The 23,524-nt window shown below is 48.8% G+C and overlaps 1 protein-coding gene and 1 pseudogene across 4 annotated transcripts in view; both read right to left on the bottom strand.

Annotated features, from left to right (window-relative positions):
- The window catches only part of MTMR14 (myotubularin related protein 14), a 46,237-nt gene that overhangs the window by 17,244 nt on the left and 5,469 nt on the right, over nucleotides 1-23,524 (bottom strand). For 2 of the 3 annotated variants that reach the window (XM_032411883.1, XM_032411885.1), the window contains exons 3-9: nucleotides 21,301-21,409; nucleotides 14,578-14,653; nucleotides 14,217-14,277; nucleotides 12,609-12,731; nucleotides 11,457-11,530; nucleotides 6,265-6,335; nucleotides 5,589-5,663 (exon numbers count right to left, since the gene is read on the bottom strand). In XM_032411883.1, the coding sequence (XP_032267774.1) occupies nucleotides 5,589-5,663; nucleotides 6,265-6,335; nucleotides 11,457-11,530; nucleotides 12,609-12,731; nucleotides 14,217-14,277; nucleotides 14,578-14,653; nucleotides 21,301-21,409 (589 nt within the window). The remainder of the gene's footprint in view (nucleotides 1-5,588; nucleotides 5,664-6,264; nucleotides 6,336-11,456; nucleotides 11,531-12,608; nucleotides 12,732-14,216; nucleotides 14,278-14,577; nucleotides 14,654-21,300; nucleotides 21,410-23,524) is intronic. The other variant, XM_032411884.1, reaches the window with a different exon arrangement.
- On the bottom strand, nucleotides 16,013-17,957 carry LOC116636769 (annotated as a pseudogene). The gene has a single exon (XR_004300393.1). The product of XR_004300393.1 is annotated as a 60S ribosomal protein L13a-like (transcript).

The following is a 23,524-nucleotide window of genomic DNA, read 5'->3' as shown; positions in this document are numbered from 1 at the left end:
CTCAGACTGGGAACTTAAGGTATTTCCGAAATAAAATCCAAGAGTTATTCTTGGGCAACAAGTACCCCAGGATCTTGGTCACAGGCCTTAGGCCCTAAATCCCAGATAATCTGAAATTTCACTCTCACGCTAAGAGCTCCTCCCACCTCTCCCTGCACCCTCACCCTGTGGGCCGCCCCTGCCCGGCATTCTAACACGATGTGATGGTGAGGAGTGGGAAGCCATGCAGCAGCCTGGGCAACTCACAGCCTCACAGCCAGCAGCCGCCACACACTAGCCTGCTCTAAGCCCTGGGCTCGCAGCATGGCTGTCCAGGGAGGTTAGAGAAGCGAACAGAGCCTTGAGCCCGTGAGCACTGGTGCCAAATGGAAAGAGCCATTCTTTCATCTGCAGTCACATCACAGAAAATATCAACCTTCAACCTCCTCATCAACCATGTTTCATTCACTTTTTACTGCTATTCACTGCATACTCCTTTTTTTTTTTAAGGATTTATTTATTTATTATTTTTAAAGATTTTATTTATTTATTTGACAGAGAGAGACACGGCGAGAGAGGGAACACAAGCAGGGGGAGTGGGAGAGGGAGAAGCAGGCTTCCCGCTGAGCAGGGAGCCCGATGCGGGGCTCGATCCCAGGACCCTGGGACCACGACCGAGCCGAAGGCAGACGCTTAGCGACTGAGCCACCCAGGCGCCCCTAAAGGATTTATTTATTTTAGAGAGAGAGAGAGAGTAGGAGGGGGAGAGGCGAGAGAATCCCAAGCACGGAGCCCCATGCAGGGCTCGATCTCATGACTGAGATATCACGACCCAAGCCGAAACCAAGAACTGGACACTCAACTGACTGCGCCACCCAGGTGCCCCTGCATCCTCTGTCTTTTGATGAATAATAACTGCAGTCTGATTGGCAGACAAAATCTTTTAAAACAAGAGGTCCATGGGGGCGGGGGGGGGGGGGGGAAGAAAAACAAGAAAAACTGCAGAAAATATAGCCCAAGCTAAAGGTCTAGACCAGACGCTCTGAGAAACCGTCTAGCGGCATCCGGAATTCCATGGAGGGGCCTGGGCCAGTTCGGAGGCTCCTTCCCCCCAGCTGGGGACAGCCTCCCCTCCACAAGTGCTTACCAGTGTTCTGGGGCTGAGTGGAGAGGCCAGCGGGTGCCGGTGAGAGGGCGAACATGGCACCTGGAATTGGAATGGTTTTCCCGGGAATTTAGAACAGGCTCATTTACGTGAGCCTCGCCCGGGCCCTGGCGGGCTCTGACCTGCTTCGGCAGCCCTAGAAACGGCCGCCGCGGTGCGTCACTAACAGTGTCCTCACCCGCAGCAGCACACGGGTCTCGGTGCTCGTCTGGCTCAACCTGTCACACACACTGCTGCCAACAGATCTCCCCCGAGCCGGGGTTCTTGCGGGTATGGAAAAGCAGGAGAGGGGCAAGGGAGGAGGCAGGAGCCATGCGGCAGCACGAAGCCCAGGGAGGTCAGGTAAGCCGGGGAGAGGCTGCAGCGGCCAGGAGAGGGCAGGAAGTGACCAAGGGCGGTGGCCTGCAGAGCTCCAATAGCCACGGCGGCTACTGGAAGGGGACACCAAGGCCCAAGCAGAGGCAGCAGATTCACCGTGCCCAGTGCTGGGGCAGGAACCGCAGGCTGGGGAGCTCTAGGTTGGGAGAGGCCCAAAGTCACAGAGCTAATCTGAACCCAGCCCTGCCAGACCGTAAGAGTCACGTCTGTAGTCACATGCTACACTGCAGGGACTTCTCTGATAGCAGAGTATGAAACTGAAGCTTGAGGGGACTGCAGAACGTGAGGGGGACCTGAGAAACGCACTAAAATCTAGGCTCAGCACTAACTCTCCCTTCGTAAGTGCTCCACGAACAAGTCTCTGGGGACAGAGCTCAGCACCGTGCCACTGCTTATGTGTCTATGCTTGGAGTCCTCTTCCCCGTGGCGGGCAAACTCCTACTCATCCTTCAAAGGCCCAGCCCTGTTATCTTCTACTGAGTCTTCAGAAAGCCCTGGTCAACACCTCTACTGCCCAGGTGATGGTGATGCTGTTGCCTCTTTTCCCAGCCTGAGCCCAGTGAGGGCGGAAGCCGTTTTGGAATCTCTGCATCTCTAAGGCCTAGTGCTTTGGGACGAGAAGGCACCTGCAGATGTCACTTCTCTGACTGTTCACGAGGAGCAGCCGCCACTGGAAGGGGTCTTATGCCACAGAAAGAATGAGCAGACCTCTAAGGAAATCAATCCGTTCACGGAGGGCAGCAACACCCATATGTGTACTTCCAGAAGTGTTCCTGTACTTGGGAACGTCGCTGAGGGCCTGGCCCTGGGCAACAGCAGCACCCATGACGGCCCCAGCCCCCTAACAGGGCTGCAGGGGCAGGCAGGCAAAGTGAAATTCTACATGTGTGCTGACTAAAAGGAGACCTGTGGGATCCTGCAGGACCCTGTAACCAGCGGGCTGAGCCTAGTATGATCCATGCGGACCAGTAGGGAAGCTTCCTGAAGGCAGTGACATCCATATAAGGGGAGGGAAAGGAGCCAAGCTTCTTCTGCCAGAGAGAACAGCATGTGCAAACCTGGAGAGCATTCTTCCATTGAGGGGCCAAAAGGAGGTCAGTGTGGCTAGGGAAAAGGGAAGGGACGGCTAGTCACAAGCACAGGGCTGGGCCGTGTGGAGCCGAGTGGCCCACTAAGCATCACTGGACTGTACTCTGAGGAAAATGGGGCAGTCAGTAGCACATTCTAAGGAAGGGGTGACAGTGATGACCTTGTTCCATCATTTGAGTATTCCTCTCTGCCAGGCCCTATTCAAATGCTTTACATTCACTGCCTCCAGCTCCCCCTCAACGGGGCGCCTGTTCAGACACGAGACGCACCCAGATACCAGCGGCCCGGACTAGGCCAGTGGTACAGGAGACGGAGGCAAGAGGATCTGGAGAGTTTCACCAGGGTCAGAGATTTAGAGAACTGATGTGACCGGGCAATGGATGTGGCAGGAAAAAAACCCACGTTTTGACTTTGAGCATCCGGGTAAATGGTTGAGGGCCTGGGGTGCTGTGGGTTGTGGCCAATTCCATTTCAGACAGTTTGTTTAAGGTGGTTGCATGAAGGGACACTGATAAGAGGTGATGTAGATGGGCATCTGCCTTTGGCTCAGGTCATGATCTCAGGGTCCTGGGATCAAGCCCCGCATCGGGCTCCCTGCTCAGCGGGAAGCCTGCTTCTCCCTCTCCCACTTCCCCTGCTTGTGTTCCCTCTCTCGCCGTGTCTCTGTCAAATAAATAAATAAAATCTTTAAAAAAAAAGAGGTGATGTAGATGTGGATCCCCAAGAAAGGTGTGGCCCAGAATCCTGGGTAGGGGAGAGCAGTGGGCTAACGGAGTGGACAATAGATAAGGTCACCTGGGGAGATAAAGACCACTAACAGGGAGTCCTGGACACTCATGCTTAAGCGGCTGACAAGGCAGATCCCACACCTGGCTGAGGAAGAGGATGGTAGGAAGCCCAGTGAGACCAAGTAGCTGAGCAATACTGGAGAGGGGAAAATGCCCTGGCCTCCTACTTTTGTGCCTAGAATTTTATTAGCGTTCACTCCCTTGAGTTAACAGGCTAGCAGCCTACTTCTGAATTATCATCATTAAAATTGATCTGGCATTTCAGTTAAGAGGCCACTCTCATACCGTGATCATATTTGAACTTCCCCACAACTCTGAAATAGGTGTTGTCATCACCACTTTTCGAGGAAAGTGAGGCCATTGCTCAAAACCACAAAGCCTTGAGAGAAGGGCCGAGCAAGCTGGGGCCTAGATCCAGGGCCTTGATCTACTAAGCAGGACTCTTCCTCATATGCACAGGACTCCCTCCTAAAGAGACCTACATCCTACGCAGCATCAACACATTAAACTCCTATTTGCACCTTATTTGGTTAAGCTGTTCATCAGACCTAGTTTGTGCATAAGAAAAATGGTGCCAGAGTGGCGCCCGGGTGGCTCAGTTGGGTTGAGCGTCCAACTCTTCGTTTCAGCTCAGGTCATGATCTCAGGGTAATGGGATCAAGCCCTGTGTCATGCTCCAGGCTCAGTGGGGAGTTTGCCTGAGACTCTCTCTCCTCTCCCTCTTCCTCTGCCCCCGATGTGCGCGTGCATATGCTTGCGTACTCTCTAAAATAAATAAATCTTAAAAAAAAAAAAAAAAAAAATAGAATGGTGCCAGAAAGAAGAGTGAGGGTGGCTGGGGGTAGGGCCCACTTGACGCCTCTGCATACAACAAATTAAGAAGGAAACCTGCAAGTTTTGGAATCTCTGGGGACAAAGATCTGTCCACTCAATCTGTCTAGGTACTGCCTAGGACATGAGACCAGGGGATAGGGTCCCCCAACCCATTTCTTCTCCAGGCTTCTGCAGCACAACAAAAAACTGGCCTGCTCTTCTTCCTCACCTGCAGAGAGAACACCTGCTACCACTCTAACTCATTCGGAGTTATCAGGGGCTGGGTGTAAAAGATGAGCACAGCCTCTGCCTTTACAGACCCCTTACAGACCAGGACAACAAAGCCCAAGGTGATACGGGAGCACACAGCTGCCTAATCGGTGAACCTGGCCTCTCTGCCAGAGGGAGACCTCAAGGCTAGATGGGAATTGTCCAGACCCAGGGACAAAAAAAGGGAAGGAAACAGGATGTTTCCTACAGATGTACTGGCTTGGCTTCTCCAGCTCTAGGCTCCGTGCCAGTTTCTGTGCTGGGGATGCAAAGCTGGGGTTCCCCATCCTCCCGGAGCTCAGTCTACCAGAGATGGAGAAGCAGATCTCTACATCAGTGACTTCAGCTCAGTGGGAAATTCCATGACAGATATGCCCAGGGTCAATGGGAATGCAGATACAGGGATCCAACCCTCTGGGGAGAGGGGAGAGGAGGTATGTCGGGGAAGTCTTCCTGGAGTGGACACTGGAGCCGAATCCTAAAGGCAGTGTGGCAGCCAGACAAGATGAGAAGACAAGGTGAGAAGTGGCAGCCAGGCAGAAGGAACAGACATGGGGAAGGCAGTGGGGAGAGCAAGGCTACTTGTCCTGGCTGAAGCAAGTGGCAAGGAAACTGCTGATGGCCTTCAGGTTTCTACAATGGGCTAAACATGCTTACTGGATGAATCCATCCAGTAAGCCTGGGGCCATTTCCATGGGGAGAGGGAAGAGGAGCACAACGGAAATAATTTTAAAGTTTCTATAATCAAACGAGGTCAGACAGCTCTGCACTTCCTCTGGCAGAACATGCATTTAAAAGGAAAATGAAAAAAAAAGTCACTAAAGCCCAGAGCTGGAGAAGCAGACTCCATGAGGTCCTCTGGAAACAGAAGCTGCTGGGGGATGTAAATCTTTGAGTGAGTCATGATCAGAAAGCTTTCATTTTCTGGGCTAAGAGCAAATCTGCAGAGAGCTAAATGGATAAGCAGCTTCTTCTGCCCTAGGCTGTGAGAGGTCAGAGGGCACGAGCCAGCCCTTCTGGTATCCGCATGAAGGACTTCTAGGGCAGGCACCAGGGACCCCCTCCATCCCTCCCTTATCCTGCCCTGCTCCAGTCAGGCCCCTCACCTGATACTGGCTCCAGTCAATGTTCAGAGAGCAAGTCAGGAAATCGGGGATGCTCAGTGGGGCATCGACGTAGTCCTGGGGGCAGAAAGACACTTGTGAGATGCAGGTGGCCACCAGGAGAAGCCATGATGACAGGGCGGGTCATGACCCTGAAGCCGTGGCTTCCACAGGCAGGCAGGACATCCCTCCACCGTGCTTGCCTTCTCCGGGCCAGATGCCTGTGCTGCCCTAGGAGTGACAGTTTGAAAATCAAAGGGACCAGACATTGCTTGCAAGTGGAGTTTTTCAGTGGGCCACTCTAGTGTTCGCTGCTGAGACAGACATGATGACTCTGCAGTCAGCGTCCAGCAGGCTCCCGTGGCCTGCTCCTGCCGACTGAGAAAGGAACAGAACGCAAGTCCCACTTTTTATGCAGATGGTAGAGCAGACAGAAAGGATATTTCCTATCTTGTCCCTGAAAAAAAACCTTTGAAGAAAGGGATAAATTAAAGGGGGAGAGCAAAGCATATATGAGAATTTCAACATGTACACAGAAAGAGGAGAGGGAAGGAAAATAAGGAAGAGAAGAGAAAGGAAAAGGTAGTTGTTTTCCCCAAAAAGACTGCAAGCTGTTCTCTGTGCTCTCCCTTTGCAAAGAAATGTTAAGACCCAAGTTGACGAATGTTACTGCTCATACCTGCTTCCAGTTAAAAATGAGCCCTTCAGCCATGTAATCCCGATCCTTATATTCCTTGAAAAATTCACAGCCTGGAAAAGAAGGGCAGAGTTAAGACATCACCCTTGCTAGCCCAGTTTCCTGAGATGCCCCTGAGCGCTGAAGGACCCAGGTGGCCACCATACTGGCGGGCCCCACATGAGACCACAGCTGACACAGGCGGGCACTGCCACGGGCAGGCAAGAGCTAGCGCTCCTTTGGTTTCCAGTTACAAGCCTCCTGATGAGGTACGGCCTGCCGGCACACCTCTTTGTATCTGTCTCCAGCTGGGCTCAGTGGTTACTGGTCACTTCTCCCTGATTTCAGGTCCCTTTGTCCTACATGTCCCTGAAGTGCCAACAGCCAGCAAACAAAGCATGGTTTACAATCTGAGTGCCGACAGCACTTTTCTCAGCCACTTCCCTAGTTACCGAGGACCATTCTCCCTCCTGTCTAACACCAACCTCACAGGCCCCTGGTGACATAGTAGAAAAGACCACAGACAGTGCCTGAAACATGACAGGTGCTCCAGAGACATGTCCGTCTCCAACAAACCTGGCTGAGAGGTACTTTTCTGTCTCATTCTCTAGAAAAACTGTAAGAAACTCGGCCAGAGTAGGCCCTCAGGAATATAGAGAGGAACAGCGGAGAGAAAGGGCTTCAGCAACATTCTCGGCTTCAAATCTGACCCTTTCACTTACCTCTGTGATTGCAAACAGGTGGTTTAACTTCTCTAAGCCTTGATTTTCTCATTTATAAAATGGTTGAAGATGAAATACTACATATAAAACACCTAGCAAGCACTGTATAGATGGCTTTCGAATGACAGCCATTGGTATTATGAATAATAGTGCTTGTTATACCATGCTGCTTCTGCAGGGAGGGCCCACAGGGCCAGCCCTGCCACTTACAGTCAACTGCTTGGGTCACAGAGAATGAGACTTGCTCATCTACCACAGCACAGGGAGCATTCTGGGCTGCTGTGGCTTCAAGAGTGGGAGAAGGCACTTCGACGCAGCTTCTTGAAGTTATTCTCACTTCCTCAACCAGAACCAGTACAAACTTTGGAGGGCACATGCCTTTGGCCACAGGTCCAAGTCTGGTGAGGTCCCCACCCAATGGCAATACAAGAGCTGTTGGAATTCTGTGAAGGTGGCCACAGGCCAAAAAAATTCACATGGAACTTCCCCAGCTACTCTTGGGCCAAGTTCCTGTGTGAGGCCACCCCAGGCAAGACTGGAAAGGTTCCTTCGGAGAGGAAGGTTTGGAGATGCAGCCCATGTCCTGTATCCCGGGCTTCCATCCCAGACGCACTCCTGCACTCTAATCCCTCAGGCCTCACTGCTGATCGAGAAGTCAGGAAACCATCCTCAGCTCTAAGGCTCCAGTCTACGGTGCCTCACTGGCAGAAAGAAGAAATATAAATATCAGACAGGGGCCCCAGGCTTATAAGCCCAGGTTTAGTAAAGCCACCAATTAGCTCTCAGAGCTCCTTCGAAGGACCAGTTTCCCCAAACTCGACCTGCTCAAATCAACACTGCAGGCTCTGGGCTGAGCTCCGGCCAGCCTGTGATGCAGAGGCAATTTCTTGGGAGAAATGGACAGAATTAAAATAGATTCAGTACCGGGACACCTGGGTGGCTTAGTCGGTTAAGCGTCTGCCTTCGGCTCAGGTCATGATCCCAGGGTTCTGGGATCGAGTCCCGCATCGGGCTCCTTGCTCAGCAGGGAGCCTGCTTCTCCCTCTGCTTGTGCTCTCTCTCTCTCTCTCTCTCTGACAAATGAATAAATAAAAAATCTTTAAAAAAATAAAATAAAATAGATTCAATACCCAGGGCAATGCCTGACATTCATTACCTAAACAGGCTCCTAAACCCACTGAGACAAGAGGGATGGGACCAAAAGCAGGGGTGAGAACAGCCACTCGCTCAAGAAGAAAACCAATCAGACTTGTGCAGCTGAGTCTTTAGCTATTTTGGTGTGCTGAAGGAAGTGCTCCCAAAACACTTCTCCAGGTCAAGGGCCAGTCCAAATCCAAGTCCATCCAACAGAGCTAGAACTGAGAGCATCAGAGTTCCCATCTGGCCTCACAGTCATCAGAGGACTCAGCTGAGATGCCATGAACAGCTACAAAGAGCAGTTCATTACTGGCCTTTCAGTAACGGTAACTGTTTCTTTTCCTTGGGAAGAAGTAAGCCAGGCTTTCAAAGAAATTGTAAAGAACATAAGCAGAGCAGGTAAAAAGTGCCTCTCCCGTCCCCTTACCTGGATGTGTGATGGCCTCTCCCCCACCTCTGGCCTTATGGTTTCTATTGATTTGGAGTCTACTAATTTCCCTCCCACCAACACACACACACACAACTATCAGGTGTAGTACACAGATACCTTGGCAAGAAGAGGGAAAAAAATTCACAGGTTGTAGCATCTTACCATTTTGGCTATTTCCTGCTCGCCCTTTTGTGAAAGCATTTTTTCCCTTACATTGTTGACACCGTACTATACAATTTTGTGTCCTGCTTAGCATTTTAAGCATCTTTCCATATCAAAAATTCTAAGCATTTTCACTATGACTATGTAATCATCATTCTGACTAATGAAAATGCTTCTTGCGTTCTGTTAGCATAAACAGACATCACGCTGAACATCCTCAACCCCGAGTTAGCTGCATTATGGCCTGCTGAGTAACGGGGTCAAAGGGTGTTACGATCTGGGGAGTCCTGCAGCAAGTTGTCACGCTACAGCAGAAAGGGGACAGTGCTACAGTTCTGGAGAAGGAGCAGGACAACTTCCAGCAAAACTATTTTTTCTAGGGGCGCCTGGGTGGCTCAGCTGGTTAAGCGTCTGCCTTCGGCTCAGGTTGTGATCCCAGCGTCCTGGGATCAAGCCCCACATCGGGCTCCCTGCTCAGCGGGGAGCCTGCTTCTCCCTCTCCCTCTGCCTCTCTCCCTGCTCATGCTCTCCCTCTCTCTCTCTCACTGTATCTGTGTCTGAAATGAATAAATAAAATCTTTAAAAAAAAAAACCAAAAATATTTTTTCTAAAAAAAAAAAAAGAGCATAGTAGGAAGGGAAGAATGAAGGGGAAATCGGAGGGGGAGACGAACCATGAGAGACGATGGACTCTGAGAAACAAACTGAGGGTTCTAGAGGGGAGAGGGGTGAGGGGATGGGTTAGCCTGGTGATGGGTATTAAAGAGGGCACATTCTGCATGGAGCACTGGGTGTTATGCACAAACAATGAATCATGGAACACTACATCTAAAACTAATGATGTAATGTATGGTGATTAACATAACATAATAAAATCAAAAAACGATTTTTTTCTAAACCAAGCTCTACTTAAAACCTAAATATAAACAAAGAAAAGTGCCGCGTGGCTCCTCACACAGCACAGACTCTTCCTGTTCAGCAGAGTACTTTGGTCCGTGGACCCCCAAAACATCTGGGAGCTGGGAGCTGGGTCTGAAAATTGGCTTTAGAGCTATCTAACTGCTCCAGCACAGACACTCTGCACAGGACACTTCTGTCGCAACGTGGCTCAAGCCCACAGCATCACCATCATGGTTTGCATCTGCCCCCAGCAGCTTTCAGGGAAGAGGAATTTCCCTGAGCCTGTCCTCCCTGTGTACCCATCATTTAGCCTGCTGTTTACTGAGCACCTGTTAGGGGTAGATCTGGCATTTTACCTTGAAATAAGCCCCACTATCTTCATTTTATGGAGGATGAAGCCAATGTGAGGCGGGGTTGAGGTGCTTATTCCAAGACGCACAGAACTATTAGGGCTGGGACTCGCGCCCTGCTCTGCGTGGCACTAACCACTAAGCTGGCAGAGAAAAGTGAAGAGAGACTCCAGGGGAGGCCATTATGGGAAGAGTGCCAGGCTATCAAGGGTCGTGGTTTGAATACCACCAGCTCACACTGGGGAGGACACCCTCTCCTGCCAGGCACTAAACTTGTAGTTCTAATGAGAAGACCTGCTGTACAGCAAACCTGTTGTCCCTGGCCTGCTCCTGCTATTGGCCATGTGGCTCCAATATGAGGAGATAAGGTCCAGCGCAGGACCGAAGGCGGATGCTGATGCTGAGAAGCAGAAGAGAGGTTTCAAGGAGAAAGAGAACACTTCCTGCTGCCTGTTGACAAAGTCTTGGCTGACATTAGGGCTCTTTGACCGCCCTTGCTGAATAAGCAGGTATTATCAGAAAGTTTCAGTGTTACCAACTGGACATAGCTTTACTATCCAGTACATTCAATACTGCCCTGGCCATAGGTCTCATACATATCTGGGCACCAGAGACAACTGCAGCTAGCTCTGTGTACGCCAACGTGTTTTACAACATGGTGAGGCCACCCACGGTGTACAACTGGGGACACAGCAATTATGTTCTTCATCACCAGGAGGGCCTCACCTAGGGCAATTTCCATAAATAACTTGATCACCCCAAGACAGACATTCAAAGGTTCATATCCACAAAGGCCAGCGCAGCATGATTAGCTGCTGACACAGAGTAGTAGTAATGTTGTTTTATGCTGAAACAGCGTTTTACCTGCACAGAGCACTTTCACAAACATGATCTCATCTAAGCTTCACAACAAACCTTGAGTTAAGCCTTTCCAAGTTCCAAATGACACCTGAGAAAAGCTGAGGCTTGGAGAGGCGAAGTAACTCGCTCAGGGCTGTAGCAGTAGTACCCGAGCCAGGAGTCAATCCCTGGACCCCAAATGGAAAGTGCCTTCCCGGACAGTGTCCTACCCTAAGTGTGAGAGCTTAAGACTGAGAGCCATGGTGTCCTATGCTGATCAACACAGGATCCTCCGGGCGGAGGGTGGGGGTGGGGGGTGGGGGGGTGGGTGGAGGCATGGTGGCCCACCTGGGTGGCTCAGTCGGTTAAGCGTCTGACTCCTGGTTTCAGCTCAGGTCAGGATCTCAGGCTCATGAGACTGAACACCATGTTGGGCTCAGTGCTCAGCATGGAGTCTGCTTAGTTTCCCTCTCTCCCTCTCTCTCTCTCAAATAAAGAAATAAATCTTTAAAACAAGACAACACAAAACATAAGATCCTCCGGGAAAGCTCTAGGGCACCTATGTACCTAAGTATAGAAGCCTGCAGATGGCCTCCGAGAGCACCCGGTCCTAGGAAACCTGTCTCTTGACTAGACACTGAAAAGAGCTCCCTACCTGGATACGGGATGGAGAGGAGAGTGAAGTCGGCATAGCGCTGGGCTTTGTCCACCTTCTCGGAGGAGGTTACACTACAAGACAGGACACAATGTGTTATGGCATCACAACACATACGCACCATTCCCCAGTGAGTATTACATCAACGTAAAATGAACCTCTTGCTAAAGAAACTACTCTTCAGATTTAGGAATGATTCCTTTCAGCAGTGCTGACTTTGAACAATTAAGAAATGTAACTTCTCTGCCCCCTACTCTAACTTATCAAGCAAGAGAGGTTACTCTCCAATTCTGCAGCATCCACAAGCGCAACAACCTCCCCGCTGAGTCCCACAAATGAAGGCAGCACAACCACCCTGACCCAGAGGGTGGAATGAGATGAGAATAAGTAACTGAGACACTGTCCAAAGGGGGCTTCTGGGGGACTCTAGCCTCTCCTGTCTTCTCCAATATTCACTGAGGACACTCCTCAACAGGGCAGACAAATGGCATCTGAAAGGGAAAGACTTTGGACATTCTGACGGAAGAAGGGAGAAGGGAATATTCAGGTGTCTGTGCATAGCTGAGCTGTAAGGCCTCAGTATGTCTTATTTTCTAAGACAACCTCCGCATAAGTAAAAGTCAGTATTATGAAAAAATAAAACATTTTTTTTGGCAGGGGGGGGATTTCTATAATCTCATCACCTCAACCCAGCTTCCATTATTTTCAAATTTTGCCTTATCAAATGTCAAGATTTGGTCCATATGTGAAGTAAAAATTGCGCATATACACTGAGTTTTTTTGTTGTTGTTCCATTTAGAAAGAGACTCTAACCTACCAGAGAGGATGCAGAACTTGGAGCCAAGGGACAAACCTTCAAGAGTTTCTAAGAGGAGGAGGCAGCAGAGCGCAGGTTAGAGACTCATGGCCCCAGTTATTCTCTGCATGACCTTGAGCAAGTTACTTAACCTCTCTGTGCTTTAGTTCCTCACTTGCAAGAGGGGCACAGTAGAACCTGCCTTGCAAGAACGTTTGAAGATACAGCTAGAAGATGTACAAAGCCCTCAGCATGAGGCCTGGCATGTAATGAGCCCTTAGTAACTGCTGTATATACCATCACCGACCTGAAAAGCGGTGAACATATCACCAGTGCAGGAGGTGGCCTGTACTTACTTCATGCCAAACTTCACCTTCTTGTTCTCCACCATCAGGTCGCAGATGTATTTGACTGACAGGTACCGAAGCAGCTTGATGTCATAGCCTCTGACCTTATCAAAAAGATGTGTGTCGGAACTTCTGAAACAAAGAGCCGAAGGGAGAGGGTGTACTGCACATTCATTCAGAGAAGTTTGGGGGATAGGGAGCATGTTCAAGGAAGCAGAGAGGTCACTGGCAAGAACTTGTTTCCCTTCTCCATTCGATGGAGGGAGGGCCGAGACAAGGCAACTGGCTTCAGGGAAGGTGACTTTCTAAGAGATTACCCTGTTCTCTGGGACATATTTCAAAGAGGAGCAATTTGCAGCCGAGAACTGGGAAAGGGCTTTTTGGCACTACCTGACATTAAGCCAAAAGACTCGAGATAATCTCTGAGTTCTAAAAAGCAGCAAGCTGGTGGCTGATAGAGTCTCTGAGCTTCCATTAGAGTTTATCTCCCTCCAGCCCCCCTTTTCCCATTTATGACCATTTTTAGCCATATGATTTGCTCATAATGTAACCGAGTGAAATGCTTGTTGGAGATGGACTTTTTAGAGCTGTTTTATCACCTGATTGTGAAATTCTACCAAGTGAATTCCCTCTTCTTAGCAGGTCTAAGCAGCAAGGAGATAAAATTTTTCCTAATCCCCCAGGCTGTCTTTTGATCAGTCATACAGATAAAGGCAAAAGTAGAATGAGTACACAGTCACCATTAATTTTTTAATGCCCACTGCTTTGCTGTCCACAGCAGTGTCCTCGCCAAGAACAGTGTACGCTATGGAAGACGGCCTGGCTGAGGCAGAGGTCGTCTGATCTCAGGGGGAGAGCCAAACATTCTTGAGCACAAGCCAGGGCTGCTGCTCTTGGAACTAACAGGCAGAACTGGGCATAGTGAGATGCCTTTTCATGCACCAAACCATGATTTTGGGCAGCTGATCTTACTAGGGTGCTCGTGTGCATTCCAGAGATGCCTGATACCAGTTAAAGACTTCCCACGGGTACAGGCCATGCAAAGGAGCTTTTCCAAAATATCCTAGGGTGTCATTTTCTAAAAACATTTGGAAAGGAGGTAGAAGAGTGTGAACCAACCCATTTCCTCCCTTTAAGGGGGCCTAAAATACTTCTTTGTATCAAGCTCTATTATGGCATCGATGACAAGTTGATGAACTGTGTAACTTCTAGTCTCTGGGTTTCCCACATGGGGCCTGTAGCCCCTGCCCTGTGCCTTGGCACCAGGTGTGCTGTGACACCTGGTAGGCTGGCTGTCAGCACCCTGGAAACCACAGGGCTTGAACACACACACAGATGTCTGAGCCCTGTCTCAGACCTGCAGACCCTGGGGCTGAGATATTGCCCAGGAGGGAGACAGACTGCTCAGCCAGCCAATAAAATCAGCTCTGGTGAGAAGCTATGGGATGGACCTTAATGACCCTATTTCAGGGGCATGGACTTAGCCGTGGAAGGAAAGGAGCCAAAGCACTCACCTGGACCAGTGATGAGCATACACCATCGGTATGAAAATGCCCACCACTGGTCAGACAGCCCATCCCCAATACAAGCCCAGATCCATAACAATCTGGCACTGACCGAAGAGCGCAGTCCTCCTCGGTGATGTCCTCTGAATCTGCCCAGGCATCATCGGCACCCCCTGCCAGAGAAACCTGTCAGCACCAAGGCTGTTGCACAGGGCTCCACCCAGGAGCTTCCTGACCAGGCTCCTCCCACCCCGCTCCGACACCACCCCCAAGGGCAGCCCTCGTGTCTTTCGGCATCAGATGTCCCCTCTGCCTGGCGGGCTTCTTTACCCAAGCATCTCCTTGAGTGAAGGGAAGGCCCCTGGTCTCCACCCAGACTGCTCAGACTCTCCACCTCTGCCACCGTGGCGTGGGTGGCTCTTCTCTACATCTGGGCTCTGGTTCTCAGTCAGAGGAGGTAGCTCAATATTCACCTGAGAAAATATAATTGTAGCCAGTGCGTCCATACAGCTCCCCCCATCCAGCCAGGGTAGCCGACCTGCAAATGTGCTGGGAGAGAAACAGCATTTTCAGATGCTTTTCTAGGGTTTTCTTGTTCTTGTTTTTCCCAGCTTTATTGAGATATAATTGACATACAATATTGTGTAAGTTTAAGGTTTACAACATGCTGATTTGATATACTTATAGATTGTAAAATCATTACCACCATCGAGTCAGCTAACAGCTCTATCATGTCACACAATTACCATTTCTTTTATGTGGTGAAAATATTTAAGACCATTATTCTTTGCAACTTTCAAGCATATAATACAACATTAACAACTATAATCACTCTGCTGTACATTTAGATCCGCAGTTTGTACACTCTGGCCGACGGTCAAGATGATTTTCTCAAGTGCGCACAGTTGAAGGAACGCCTAGGACTCCGCAGTGTCTTCCAGGCCCAGCTTCTGGGTCCAGGAGCACTCCCCAAAGTCTTATCAGCACCCAGGCCACAGCAGTCAATCTGAAGAATGCCTATAATTTTTAATCTACATCCTGTCAAGGGAGGAGCTCTCCCAAGAGGCACCGGAGTGCTACTAAGAGTAACGGACGGATTTAGGGGCTGTCACGCGTGTATGTGTGTAGGATTCGATGTTATGGTCTATGTGTGTGTGCTGGCCGTGGCACTGAACCGTTTACACCACTTCTCACTGAATTTTCAGTGAGCCCACGAGGAGCTGTGGCAGGGTGCATGCACTGCAGCTGCTTCACAGAACGCACGGGAAGGTCATACAAGGACGGGTAAGCTGGGATTCGGTCTAGACCCACCCACCTCCACAGCCTGTGTGCTTATCATCATCTGGAACTGTTTAGCACAGGGGGGCAGCAACTTCTGAAGCAGGTGGGTCAATTAAGGGAGAAATGTTTCGGTGGTTTGTTTTTGTTTTTATTTACATCTCTCTCTTCCTTATCAAGGAAATGTAGTAGCTATAACTGTGCTTACGGGTTTTTTTGTTTCGTTTTTTTTTTTTTACTCTTTTCCTCATTACTTAAACATCACTTTGAGAGCTAGAATCCTAGAAACCAAGCAACTGGACTGAACTTCAAAATCTAATTTTGAGGCTGTATCTTTAATTAAACTGTAATGAGATCCGGTAGGGTTGGGGGCATGGGAGGAGATAGGTGGTAATGGGTAAGCCAACTAACCCAGAGTTTAGCTAAAGGCCAGGGGTGGCAGTGAGGTGGCTCGGAGTTTATATTAGAGAGGACAGCTGCATGACAGAGAGGGGTGAAGTTCATTTCTGAATGGGTCACACAGACTGGCAAGGTAAAGCAGGTCCCTGAAAGACTGCAAAATACTGCCTGAGGGCTTCTTTTTCTTCTCTACCTGTTAGATAGTAGGAGAGCCAAGGTTTTGTTGCTACAGGAAAGGGGTGTGGGTGGGCATCACCAGGTCACCTTCCGGCTCTCTTGAGGTAGTGACAGTCTGGGGGAGGGGGCAGGTAATAGAAAAGCAACCTAAGGCAGGGTGTGGTGTTTTTTCAGGGCTGGGGACAAGAAGAGATTTGTGGGAAGGTTGTCCAGGCAGTCTGTGATGAAGGACATGGGCTGGGATTCCTGCTGGCCTGAGCAGGATACACTCTGGTGGGGGCTGCTTAATTTTCTCTGGGTCCAAAAGCATTTTGAAAATCTGATGAAAATGATCAACTATCCCCAGAAAAAAATGTATGCACCACAGTTAACTTACATTTTAGAGGTTCCTGGACTCTCCCAAGTCCATCCATGGACCCACCTCTAGCCCCCATTAAGAGATGCTCTAAGGGGACCACCCCAGTAATGGGGAGTAGGGAAGTGGAAAACTGTAGCAGGGAAGTGTCAATCCCCAGGGTTAGCACCTGAGAAACTCTCACGTTAAGTGGGGAGGTCTGATTCCTAGGAGCAAGACAATAGGGGGCATTCAGCTTGTTTTGAGGGTTCCCCCCCCCCAGAAATAAACAGCCAATTTTACTGGGCCCAGACCGGGGGTCTGTGTGTCTTGAAGACTTCTGTGTATTTGTCAAAATTTTCTTCTCCAGGTTCTTTTCAGCCTGTCTCTGTAGCCTCATGAGCACCTTTTTCTTCGAGTAATGGATCTCGGCCTTCTCCTTCCTCTTGTCCTTCAAGTACTGTCTGGTACTTCCAGCCAACCTCGTGAGTCAGGCACCCAAGGTAAGCGAACTTTCGTGTAGGCTTCAGACACAAACTTGGGAGCAGCGAGTACCACCACCTGCTTTTTCTTGTCATAGGATGGCAGGAACCCTTGAGGCGGTCAGGGCAGCCTGGCCCTGCTGGGTCTTGAGGGGGCAGCGGGCCTCGCACTGTCCACCAGAAGATGCGGCTGGGCACTCAGAAGTGGCAGGGGCCAAAGGATGGGTTGGTGTGCATCCGCTTGCAGAGAAAGGCCAGCTACTTCAACTTGTTTCTGTAAAATTGCCAGAAATGTTGATGCCCTCACAGCGCATGACTTCAAGCCTAGCCGCACCCAGCTGGCCACGATGGCCACCCGGCAGCCCAGGAGATAGCCTCTGCCATCGAGCACCAGTATCCGCCCCTCCGCCATCTTCAGCAGCCGCCTGGGAAAGCTTCTCTGAGTTTGACTGGCGTGTGTTACCATCCCCACCCTTCCCCATCATCGAAGTTGCTAACACCAAATCTCACTTTTCTTTGCATTTTTTTGTTGTTGTCGAATCTTTTCAGAGCAGAGACACACACTGTCTTTGGCTCTTGAGTTTTGAGACTGTTTCTTGAACTCTCTTCTAGGTCCAGATACCTCCTTCTGTCCCAGTTCTCTCATATCCCTTAGATCTGTCTGTCCTTGCCTTTTGGTAAGTCAGGCAGCGAGACGCGGGCCCAGAGGACTCATCAGATTGAAAAGAGCAGGCAAGTTGGCTAACTCCCCCAGTGAGGCACTAACCTCCTCTGAAGGAAGGTCCTCAGGTGGCACCTGGCGGAAGCGGTACTGGACTGCAGACTCTATCTCCTGAGCCCTGCTCCTGAGCCTCATGGCTCCAAACCATAACCCTATCACTTCTGCACTTTAAGCTTAGCTCTTGACTGAGAAAGCAGGATGCACTGTGAATGCTCTCCATTTATCTAATTGTGAGTGGCCTCTAATTCCGCATGGGGAGTATCGCTCTGTAGGATTCGCTTATCTACTAACCAACTCTGACACGCAGATGAAAGTGGCAGACCTTTACTCCCCATCTCTTAAGGGACGAAACAAAGAGAAAGATGACTTGTCAAATACAAGTGTTGGGGAAGAAAATGGCATAGGAGAACACCTTACCCTTAAATGCTTGAACTGAGTTTTTAAAAATTTTTGATAATATATTTTATTTAACCCAACTATATCCCAAATATTATGTCAACATATAGTTACTTTAAAAATCATTAATATTTTACATTTTTTGTACTAAATCTTTAAAATTCGATCTGTATTTTACTTGAATGCTTTACTTTTAGCCTTGTTTTTTTTACAATAAAATTTTTTTTTTTAATTGAGTAATCTCTATGCCCAACATGGGGCTCCAACTCATGACTCTGAAGTCAAGAATCGCATGGGGTACTGACTAAGCCAGCCAGGTGCCCCTTTACTTTTAGCATTTAAAGGAAAAAGTAGTCCCGACCCCAAATACGGTTGTGTTTCACAAAAAAATTCCACGTTGTTTCAGTTATAAATTAACTGCAATAACATCAAACACTTCGTTCCTCAGTTGCACTAGCCACACTGAAGTGAATTTTGAAGGAAGCAAGCACTTCCTAACACACCCGCCTTCCCCAAGCTAGCAGAGGGGTTGCCTCTGAAGTATTAGTAATAAACCGCCATCACCGCCCTAGCTACCAAGCGCCTGCCGTGTGCCACACATCTGAGGATGAGGTCCCCATCTCACAACAGAACACGCTCCCCTACCTTTCCTACTCTCCCTCTCGGTTGCCCGTTCACTTGTCTGCCACTCACTGGGCTCACGAGGATGAGGACCACCTTACTCATCTCTGTCGCCCCAGACACTAGCACAGGGCCCACTACTGCTTTATCCAACAGCAGGAGCTGAGCCTCCACTTCTAAGCCGGGTGGGTACTTTGCTAGGTGCTGGGAGGACAACAGTCAGACAAGGCCCCTGTCCTCAAAGGGATTACGGCAGAGAGGAAATGACAGACATTCAAACACGCAATTAGAATGAAGACCATGTAGGGAGGTAGGGAGGTAAAAAGTGACTGTGTCAGAGGAAGCCAAAAGGTATGAAATGGTATCTCACTGCCTGGATAAGAAGGTGTAAAAGGAGAAGAAAGCAGGATTAATGGCAAAGGCCTTCATAAACATTTATGAATGCCAAAGACTCCTCAGAATAATCCTTCTAACTCCCTGGTCTTCCTCTGAAATCAGGTGGCTTAGGGCTCTTTTTCACAGGCCTGCCTAGTCTGTAAGTGCAAACAATCTGCCATTTAGAAACCCCACTTGTTCAGCTGTTCAGTGTGGCACTTCTCAAACACATTCAGGAAAGTTCCTTACTCGTGGTGTACAGACAAAGCAGTGAGAAACACCAGACCTGACAAAGCTACACAGGTCTCTCTGCTACAAGACGTCTCTGAGCCTTTGTTATATCAATGTACATGTACCAATGGACTTTATGAATGTGGAGCCTGTGGTCAGGCCAACTCAGGTATGCAGAATTTCTCATTCACGGACAGGGAATGCTTTTCACAAGCGTATCCTTAAACTACTGTTCTTTGGAACACACTTCAGCAAACACTGGTTTGAGTACTACCTATGTAATTTCTAGTGACAAGCACTATGCTCCATAGAGCAGTGGTCTTTAAACTGGAGTTCCAATAACTTGCAAGAACCCGACAACTTCCCAAAGGGGGAGGGGGGACAAAAAGCTGTAAGACGATCAACTTCAGGAACTTCCATATCAGCTTTTCCATACAATCGACCTCTCCAAGCAAGCCTTCATTCAAGTCCCCTTTCCTAACTCCCCTTTCACATTTGCTCTTCTCCCATTTTACGAAAAGGCAGGCACAAAGGGGCCCAAACAAGCCTCACATCTCTCCTCCTCACTGTCCGGGCGCTTGACCGCCCACACTGGGTAACGGCAGCTGGGTTCTGCAAGCCACATGCTCATGTATCTGCCAACTGAAGAGAGAGACTGCATCTGCTCCCTTCTCCTCCTCCAGGCTCTCCCTACTTTCGTCTGCTCCTCCTAGACTAATCCCCCCGAAAAAGCTACTTTCCTCCTATATTTCCCTGCTCAAAAATCACACTGCTCTCCTGGCAAATGCAAGCAACTTGGTCAGCATTCGGCCTCCTGCAATCAATCCCTTCCATCCTCTGGCCTGGCACACACCTTCCCCACCAGCCAGGGAGGTGCCCGGGCCCCTCTGGTTCCTATCTCCATGCCTTTCCCCATGTTGCACCACCTGCTAGGAGCACCCTCCCATCTGTGTGCCAGCTAGCATTGTTTTTCCTCCAGTGCTCTCAAGCCACGGCCTGCTCACTTAATGAGGCCACCCGTTGAGTCACTCCACACTGCTGTCCAAGCCTCTCTTACACCACACCGGAGGACCCTCAATTTCAGTGTGGTAGCCTGAGGGAACTCCAGGTTCAGTTCAAATCCCAGCTCTTTTGGTAAACTTGGCAAAGTTACTTAATCACTTCGTTTTATCTGCAAAATGGGAACATCAATTACATCAAAGGATTATAAAAAGATAGGTAAATGAGACCACACTGAGGAGCCAAGTTAACGAACGTCACTACAGTATAAGCTCCATGAGAGTAAGGGTTTTTGTCTACACACTGATGTATCTTAAGGCCTGAAACCTAATATACATTCAGTAAACACTTAGTAAATTATAGGATGAACAACAATGAACAAACAACAATGTATTAACTTACCTGATCTAATGTAGTCCATAAACCTTTGATGTAGGCATTATTATTATTCCCATTTTATAGAGGAGGACACTGAGGCCTTGTATAGGCAGGAAGTAACAGGGCCAGGATCTGAACCTAGGCAATCTGGCTCCAGAACACAGGGTGGGGTGGGATGCCTGGGTGGCTCAGTCAGCTAAGCATGTGCCTTTAGCTCAGGTCATGATCCCAGCGTCCTGGGATTGAGTCCCACATTGGGCTCCCTGCTCAGCGGGAGGCCTGCCTCTCCCTCTGCCTGCCGCTCCCCCTGCTTGTGCTTGCTCGGGCACTCTCTCTCTCTCTCACACAAATAAATAAATAAATAATCTTTAAAAAAAAAAAAGCACAGGGTGGGGTACTCTGGTGTGACTATCCCTTCCCTACATAGACTCCCTTGGAAGGTGGTATAAGAATTGGATTGTTGCTGGGGCGCCTGGGTGGCTCAGTCGTTAAGCCTCTGCCTTCGCCTCAGGTCATTATGATCCCAGCGTCCTGGGATCGAGCCCCGCGTCGGGCTCCCTGCTCAGTGGGAGGCCTGCTTCTCCCTCTCCCACTCCCCCTGCTTGTGTTCCCTCTCTCGCTGTCTCTGTGTCAAATAAATCTTTAAAAAAAGAATCGGTCTGTTTCTATGGCCTGCGTTGCACAGCACCAGGCACCCAGTAATCACCCAACACTTGGCTGGCAAATGCTGAGAACAAGTCGACCATACACTTTGCATTCAGCCAGTTACCCCAGAACAGGGTCTAAGGGAATGGTGTATTCTTACCTTGCCCTTGAACAGGATCACTGGACAGACAAACCGTCCTCTGCACCTGGCCGTCTTGCTACGGTTGACAAGGTCTTGCAACTTGCTCACTTGCACAGTGCTCTGAAACCTAAGGCACAGGCAAGAGTCAGGTCAGGCTGGCTTCTAAGTGGGCACTGTGTGTGTGTGTGTCTGTGTGTGTGTGTGTGTTCACAAAGACCCCATGCGAAGTCTGCAGATGTGTGCGTGAATACTCATTTGAAATTTAGTAAATGCTTTAATCCCTAAATTCTAGATCACGGATATGTTAAGCTTTTCAGGCAGAGAAAAAAAATGCTATATTATAGGTAATAAAATTTAAGTCATCCTGATTTTAGAATCCTTAAAATGAAAAAACAAGTGAGCTACTTTGAAGACATGGTACATAAAATACAGAAATATACATAGCAAACTGGATGCTGATTACGTCCGGGGTGTACATTTTTTTACTCCCAGAGTAAGACAATAGTTGTCCTGGGGACCCTATGGAAATCACAGGGCCATTTTTGTGATCTTTCAGGGGGCAGGCTAAGAAGGTTCGTATTTCACATGGTGATAAGCTTCTGATATTTCATCAACATTCCAACTATCTTTAACAGTCCAAACAGCAAACAGGGCAGGGAATGCTGGAGCAAAGGAGGTAAAAAAGCAGCTATTTGTGGCACGGAGAAATATAGTAGTTAATGCACTGGGTTTGGTAAGGAACTTCCAGAACATCATAGAGTCAGGTTTAGAGATGAGCTCCAGCAAGTCAAAGCCATAATCAAATCAGTAGACCCTAAAAACAAGGTCTCTTCTTATAGACTCACCTACCAATCCAAATCAGCCAGGCAGAGCTTCTGGTTACACGAGAAAGGAGAGGCAGGAAAGTTAAGAGTGGGACACTATGTAGATTAAATGAGTAGAAGGGAGGGAAGACGCTCATGTTCCCTCCTTTAAGGGTGAGCTTCCAGGTCAAGGGCATTTAATTCCTTCTACATCCTAATCCTTCTGGGCATCCAGGTGTTCTTGCACAGCAAATGCATACAAATAACTGTTTCCAAATGAGTAAGTTCAACTCCTACACATCTGTGGTTAGCTTTTTAAGTCTATCTGGATGCCGTTGGGATTAACAGTCTTTTAAAGATAATGCTGATTCTTAGTAGTCTTCACAGATACATTCGCAGGCCACAGTAACTACTGTCAAGTGGGGGTCTGAAACTGAAGTTAAAAAGAGGGGTTCAAATAAAAACCTGGACCAGTAGTTTGATGATCTTGGAAAGAGAACAAGGGGGTAAAAGAACAGAACTTACACTTCCCATGGTGTGTTTTTCTGTAAGGTCTGATTTAAGATGTTACTTTTGTAGTCATTTTTTTTCTTCTTTGAAGTCAGCAAGAATGGCAAACTTGAAGAGGCTGGGGTGCTTCTTCAAGGTGCCTGTAGGGTGGCACTGGCCACCCAGCCATGCCCTAGAAAGTCCATGGCTCACTGAAAACCAAGTTCCGCCACTTCCCCTCACTCAGTTTCTCTATGAAATAAAAAGGCACCTCAGGGGGCGCCTCAGTAGCTCAGTCGGTTAAGCGGCTGCCTTTGGCTCAGATCATGATCCCAGGGTCCTGGGATCGAGCCCCACATCGGGCTCCCTGCTCAGCGGGGAGCCTGCTTCTCCCTCTCCCTCTGCTTATTTATTATAAATAAATAAATAAATAAAATCTTAAAAAAAAAAAAAAAAAGGCACCTCAGTACAAAATAATCTCCTAATTCAACTCAGATGCCAGGAGAATATGAAACAGAGAGCACATACAATACTGTCCACAGTAGTCTTCCTCTTGCCTTTTGGTGGCCCCAAGCCATTTTCACAGATCTGATCAGCACTATCTATTGCCACAGGATCTCACTTAGTCACACCAGCAGCTCCCTCTGAGTTCTAAATGCCTTCAAACTGTGTTTGATGCTCCCAGGCTGAGAGCTTCCATTCGGCAAACTCCATAAAACCAAGATGGAAAACATGCCAGTATTTCCCTCTTAGGGGCTGTGGGCAGTCTTTTAATGTAGAAGTGGCATACTTTTTCTGGTTAGGCTAGGTGGTGGTTTATTTTGCTAGTCCCCCTACTCAAAGAACCAATTCAGCTTCCATTCTCAGTAGTTCCTGCTTTTATTTTTATTATCTCTTGGCCTTAGGATCTTTTTCTTACAGTGCTAAGCACTGAGCTGCATCTGGCACAT

The sequence above is a fragment of the Phoca vitulina genome, unplaced genomic scaffold, assembly GCF_004348235.1.
Source record: "Phoca vitulina isolate PV1807 unplaced genomic scaffold, GSC_HSeal_1.0 scaffold13, whole genome shotgun sequence".
NCBI classification, from domain to species: Eukaryota; Metazoa; Chordata; class Mammalia; order Carnivora; family Phocidae; genus Phoca; species Phoca vitulina.
This window is presented reverse-complemented; position numbering and strand designations above follow the sequence as displayed.